Source organism: Diabrotica undecimpunctata, chromosome 4, assembly GCF_040954645.1.
Source record: "Diabrotica undecimpunctata isolate CICGRU chromosome 4, icDiaUnde3, whole genome shotgun sequence".
Taxonomy (NCBI): domain Eukaryota; kingdom Metazoa; phylum Arthropoda; class Insecta; order Coleoptera; family Chrysomelidae; genus Diabrotica; species Diabrotica undecimpunctata.
In genome coordinates, this window is record NC_092806.1 from 68,508,862 (window position 1) to 68,516,032 (window position 7,171).

General features: G+C 31.3%; 1 protein-coding gene across 1 annotated transcript; it reads left to right on the forward strand.

The window, feature by feature from the left end:
* The first annotated feature begins 269 nt into the window (after positions 1-269).
* Positions 270-858, forward strand: LOC140439636 (thioredoxin, mitochondrial). Its single transcript, XM_072529675.1, has one exon. It carries the CDS (start codon positions 415-417, stop codon positions 802-804), a length of 390 nt encoding a protein of 129 aa, XP_072385776.1. The 5' UTR covers positions 270-414; the 3' UTR covers positions 805-858.
* The last annotated feature ends 6,313 nt before the right edge of the window (positions 859-7,171 follow it).

Consider the following 7,171-nt stretch of genomic DNA (forward strand, 5'->3'; position numbering starts at 1 on the left):
ACTTTTTTAGGAATGACTACTATTGGAAATGTAGGAATAGGCCTTTTCATTTTAATTATACTCTGGATAATAACATTAGTTGTCTTCATAGTCAGTATAAAATTGCAAAGCAATATTTCCTGGATAAGTTTAGGGTCAGCTACTGCTATTACCATTATACTATTAATAATTCCCACTGATAAAGGAATACCTTTGGAAGAGTCTGAAGTTTTTGTAAGTAGCTAATAACGCATCGTGTAATGTTTATAATAATTATTTTTTAGGAAAAAGATTATTGTTTTATTTACAAGAATCTTCTACTATCAATATTATTATTCAGTGGCTTACTTGGTTTTGGAAGCTTTTTCATTCTACATTGCACAGTTCCAGTGCGTCCAAAACCTATACATAGCGCTTATTTAGAAGAAGAAAAGTATGAATAAAATTGTGATATCTCTTTTGACTAAGAGAACTTTTTCCTCTAGTACTGTTCTGAAAAGAATAATTAACATAACAAACAATGAGGAGTTCCTTGCAAAAGTAATGCATTCAAGTAACCCAGTTATAGTTAATTTTCATGCCGAGTGGTGTGAACCATGCCATATTTTGACACCAAAGATGAAAGAATTGATTGAACCTAAAACTAATATAGATTTAGCTATAGTAGATGTAGAGCACAATGCAGAGTTGGTAGATACTTTTGAAGTAAAGGCTGTGCCCGCTGTAATTGCTGTCAGAGATGGAATTGTGGTTGATAAGTTTATTGGTTTAGTAGATGCAAATATGATAGAAACTTTGATAGAAAAACTGGACCAAAAGTCATGATAGACATTTTGTTATTGTTGTTAGTAATTATTTTAAGTAAAACTCTGAAATGAATGACTAAAATTTGATATTTGTAGTGGTATGGCAAGAGTTGGAAAATCCCAAAGATGTCAAAATTGGTGGAATAATAAATTAACAATGTCTATAATATTTTACCTTACCAACACACACATGAATATATATACATATATATATATATATATATATATATATATATATATATATATATATATATATATATATATATATATGTTTATGTTTAACTATCTACATATCTAAAAAAATTTCAAAATTCAGACACTTTTTGCTAAACCACTACATGATAAGTATCATCAATTATTTTTTTTAATCATGTATTTTCCTATCCTGAATGTTTTCGTTATGCATGAATGAAAATATATTCCCTTTTTTTATTAACTATTCATTCAAAAATTCCAATTACCTTTGATCCTTATGTCTATAGTTTCCTTTACACCTCTAAGTCTTTTTTACTTGTCATAACTTCTATAGAAGCAGTTAAAAACCTCATCTCTAATTTTAGTAAAATTTTTAAAGGAAAAGACCACATACATAATTATCAAAGAAAGAATTATTAGATGTAAGTTCAACTCTTCATTGGTCAGTCTTGGGACCTATCCCAAGATGATATGCCAACAACACACAAGGATACCATTCTTATTCAATGGCTCAATAAGAGTTATTATGATATAATAATATAGATATGATTCAAACAAAAACAACTTTAATTTGAAAATATAGGCCAAGAAAAAATATTTGTTTTGACAAGGCTTGGAAATTGTCCAATTATTTCCTATACTAAAACAAATTTTAATTGAAGGTGATTACTTGGCAATATCGCAATTAACGAAGCCCTTAACGATAACTTTTCAACAAAATCATATTCCACTTATCAATTTTGCAGAGGCGTACCAAAAAAATTTTTAATTATTTATTTAAACACATAAGTAATTATGTAAAAATTAAATATAAGACCGATATAATTATTAAATTATCATGTGTCTTTTAAGAAGTATCTTATAGTTGTATAACAAAATAAAGTAAAATTTTATTGTTATTATAGAGTACCTAATGCAGTACTTCATTTTTCATTAGACGAAACAATTTGAAATTTTAACATACGATCTCGTCATTGCACTTCATTCTCTATTTATAGAATTGCTGTCTGCTATAAACGTTATATTTGCTTCGTTTTAACTTAATTTGAACTGATTTAATTATTTATGTAAACACATAAGTAATTGGGTAAAAATTAAATCTAAGACCAATATAATTATTAAATTATCATGTGTCTTTTGACAGGTATCTTATAGTTGTCTAACAAATTAAAGTAAAATTTTATTCTTATTAGAGAGTACCTAATACAGAACTTCAAAAACTTATTTTTTTCATTAGACTAAACAATCTGAAATTTTAACATACAATCTCGTCATTACACATCATTCTCTATTTATAGAATTGCTGTGTGCTGTAAACGTTGTATTTGTTTTTCTGTAGTAAGTAAGCTAAACAATTATTATGTGCATACATGTATATGGTAGTGTATTTGTTTATTTCAGTAAATTCTTGAAATATGAAATGAAGATGGCACTAACTACTAAAGAGTTAATAGCTTTGTTAGAAGAAGACTCAGATTGTGAAAATGCTGACTCACTTAATGTGGTTTATTTGCCGCCGAGATTAGATTAGAACGTTTCTGATGTAGAAGACATTGATGATAATATTATTTGTGAAGAATCAATAAAATCGGATATTGCGGGTACATATGAAATACAAGTGATTGGGCATTCTGACGATTCTAATTATGATATTCCTCTGAACCACAGATAAAACGTGCAAAGAAAAAACCAGGCAAAAATAGTAAATCCAAATTTGTCTCAAGAAGGAACAACAGATATTCCTTCGTGCTCAGTAGTAATTCAACATCAGTCTGATTGATATTTGGACAATATAAAAGCCAACCATGGAGGCAAGTCATATATTGAAGTATTTTTACTCTTTTTTGATAAAAAAGTAGTTGAGAGCATTCTATATTTTACAAATATTTATACATCGCAGAATAACCATCACGATTTTGAAATGAATAACATGGATTTAAAAAAAAATATATTAGCATATGTATATTATCTCGTTCACACTCTGCTTCAAGTTGATATGCACTGGTCAAAGAATGAGGATAAAGAAGTGCACATTATAAAAGAAAGCATGAGCCGACATAGATTTATATTTATATTTATAATAGTGAAGAAACCGCTACATCAGTGTCAAACTTAGTACATGGACGTCAGTCTAAATTTGCTTTACCAGATGAAACCACATTCGACAATATTGGCCACATTACAAAAAGAGACGATAGTGCAAGAATGTAGGATATGCAAAAGTAATACTATTTATTTATGTAAAATGTGTAGAATGCAACTACACCCCGAATCTTACATACAATATGTTCCTTTACTAAAAATTGTACTGTTTTCCTTGAAAATGCGAAAAAAAATCTTTTTGGTTGTAAATTAGTCTTAAATTATGCGTTTTTATTCCAATCTAATAAATTAATTGTCAAATTTCTCTTTGTATATTGAGCGGCTGTTAATGGGTTAATACTATATAAAGAATAAACTTGCCTCAAATTTACTTTACTTACCTCAAAACTATTTTAAAGTTAATAATAAAGTCTATTTAATAAATATATTCCCAAGAAATAGAGCACACTGGCCTATGCGCATATTTAATGTATAACGAATAAACTAAAATATCAAATTTCTCTCATTCCCATTCTTTCTAAGAACGTAAATATATATATATATATATATATATATATATATATATATATATATATATATATATATTTATACTTTTTTACTATTTACATGGGCGAAGGATACACAATAAAAATGACCCCGGTAAGAATTTACTGCTGACATTTTACATGGTTGCCGCTACCGTTTAGTTTAATTTGTAGATTAGTCACCTTTAATTGAAAATTGTCCGACTATCAATGGAATTTCATTATATTGAAAAGCTGGTTAAACTAATAAAAAATGACAGCTCATCAAAGTGATTGTTGAAAAAATACTAATCTTTATATCTGAACCATTTTATGACAGTGCAAGAGTAAAATGTTAAAAGCAATATAAGAAATATATTTTTAAAACAACAATGATTTTTTCTAAGTTTCCTTCCTTTTTGTTGACTTGGTTGTGGTTTTATGTTGATTATGCCTTAGTGTAACATATTATGCTCTTGTATTTTATTAATCATTGTGTGATGTGATACGGGACCATGATCTGCACAGAAATTAATTATATCATACAAAAACTAATGGTCTCGTTAGATACATAATTAATCATATTAACTTTTTTACATAATTTCTCCTCTGGTACAAGTCTACAATGTGATGTTGTAGATAATTTCAGAAAACTCTTTTTATCCATTTTTTTATGTAGATATATTTGCACATGTTATATATATCTGCTGATAAACTCGGTTCGCTAATCCCAGTCCAAACTGTCTAGTGAATTTAGTAATTATTTTTTTGCGAAGTTAGTTACTTTTTGACAGACTAAAAGTGGCTGGAAATTACTATACAACCAAGCACCCGTACTCATAGCCAATATTAATAGTAAACAAACTAAATAGTAAATAAAATAGAAGTTTGCAAATTACCGACAATCAATATTTAATTTATCTGCACCATATAATAAATAGTTATGTTAAATTATAACAACTAAATATATATTTTTTAAATATATACTACCCAAAATTTGATGGGTTTAGTATACACTTCGACTATTTAGAATAATTCTTCTTTTTTTAAAGAAAGAAGTCTGTAATAGCAGGATACTTGAGCTATTAATACTGAGAAGTAGGAATTGTTGTGTTGTAGGTTTCCGACAATGAATCTGTCAAAATTTGTCCGAGCTAAGCGAATGGAGTTTATATACATTTCAATATCTAAATGACATTGAAGCAGTGTGAAATATTAGGTTTGACTAGGTGGAGACGATGCCCTCCCTATAGAGAAGAATGGAAGAAAGTTCTTGGACAGGCCAGTGCACACCATGGGTTGCAGAGCTAGATAATAAAATGATAAATACCTACACATCAATTTTGTTTCATTATGGCTGAATTTTTTCCTATCTTTACATATATTACATTCTTATTTCAGCTTTGCACAATTTCTGATTATATGTTTCTGAGTATATGTATACAAACTTTTTTACCGGGAAAGTATTTATTTTCATAAAATGAGGATCAAGCAACAATTTTACCTATGTTCATGATTTTGTTTTTCTTGAGTTCTAATTTAGATTGTATCCTGTCTGTTATTAATATTTTGATTATGAATTCAGTTCATATTGATTTGAGGAAATAAGTAACAAGTCACTAGCATGTCTCAAATTTGATTACTATGACAGCGCCCTGCCTATCATTTAAAGCCCATCTGGAGTACTCATGCAGTAGGTCCTCTCCAAACTGGTGCATCAAATAAATAGCCCCCCTCTCTCTTATCTTTGCTGCAGATCCCTCTCTAATATTTCCTCCTTTCTGACAATTCTACTATAACAACTTCACTTCGTTGAGGGCTCGGTTCCCTTTATGCATGGTTGACCAATTTTGGATCCCTGCGGTACTCCCGCCGTTGTCTTCAGAGTTACCCCTCGCAATGTTGATGTATATAATTGTAAAGTAGTCTCTGACTATGTTCTGGAGATAGGGAAATATCCCCAAGTCGCCCACTAGTCTAACGATAATTTTCCAGATTATTACACTATTAAAAGCATTTCTTATATCAAGGAAGAAAGCCACCATCCATCTGCTAGTACATATGGATATCTCCCTATTGATCGTGCTTATGGAGTCTACATCAGATTTTCCTTTCTTAAACCCATACTGGCGGTCGGATATACCACTTTTCGCCATTATCTCCCTCTTCAGACTTGTCTTCACAAGAATTTCAAAGTCTTTGTCTAAGGTATTTAACAGTATGTAACCTGTATGCCCCAGGGTCCTCTAATTCCTTTTTCAGATTCGGGATCAGTATGAGATTTGCCGTTTTCAGATATGGGAACTCTTCCCTTCTTAGATGGTTGTTCATAATATTCTCTATCCATTGCACTTTCTTCTTAATGATTTTATTATTTCGGACGTGGTCCTTTCAGGTCCAGGCACTTTTCCCGTTTTGAGTGTTTTGCCAGCTTCTGTCTCCACTTGGAGTGGCGTAAAGCTTAATTCTTCCCCCTGTGGAAAAATAGCTTTGGCCAGTTCTTTCCTCCGGCTCTCCTCGATCTTAACGTAGCCTTCTGTTCCTTTAAAATTCTTGATAACTATTCGGTAGGTTTCTCCACAGTTATTCTTTTAAAAATTTTTTTTTTCTTTATGGTTTTTAATCTTTTTACCTTCTCTTCAATTACTCGGTGTCTTCCTCTGTCTCTCGTGACTTTTTTTCTTAGCTCAATGTAGGCTCTTCTTATTTCTTCAATCCTCTCCGTTCACCAACAGGGGCGACTCTTGGATTTTCTCTTTGAGTCTTCTCTTGTCAAGATATTTTGATCTGCCTCTCTTCCTTGCTTTTTTATGTTTTCTCTAATTTTAAACAAAATGTACTTGTGATGAGTGCCATCCAGGACGTCCCATTCTGCCACCTTTCTACTTATCGACGTAGTTGCCATTTTTCGCTTGACGAAGGTCGCCTTACCGTTGTTAAGTACCACCAAATTTAAGATCTTATTCCACATTTCTTTCCTGATATAGAAATAGATTTTGCATTCAGATCCCCAGCAACGATTAGTCTGTTTTACCTACTATGCTTCTTGTTATTTCATCTACGAGACTCTTATACTCTCCTAATGTGATACTAAGGGAGATATTTCGCCAGTATTGTGACTGTTTCAAGATCATAAATCCCATTTTTCTCAAGCAAGTTTTCACCCCCAGCTCTGTGTTTTTAATATGAACTGCTATATTTTACCTCTTGTTCGTGATCCAGCCTCATGGGCCCTAATATGTCTACTCCGCTGTTTTTACGTCTACTTTCTGCCAAGTCTGCGTACAACTTCTCGACTTCTTTCTGTCCTGTAATTTGGAACTACCAGTGTGATTTCCGCTTCAGTATTCTGAATAGCTGTATTCGAGCGCCCTTTCTTAGTTCCACCTAGGCGGTGTTTTCTCCTACTACCAGTAGAGATGTAGCACCCTTTTTACCTGCCTCCTTTTATGGTCTCTACCAAACCTATGGCACTTTTCAAACTGTTTAAACCTCTTGCTCGATCGTATAAACGGCATTTATAGTCTTTTGGCTCCTTCTCATTTCAGAGGTAAACCAATTTATGACATAGTTTGTTAGATCACT

Bases quoted from the DNA above. Each gene is read 5' to 3' on its own strand.
- LOC140439636 (XM_072529675.1), top strand. From the start codon at position 415: ATGAATAAAATTGTGATATCTCTTTTGACTAAGAGAACTTTTTCCTCT.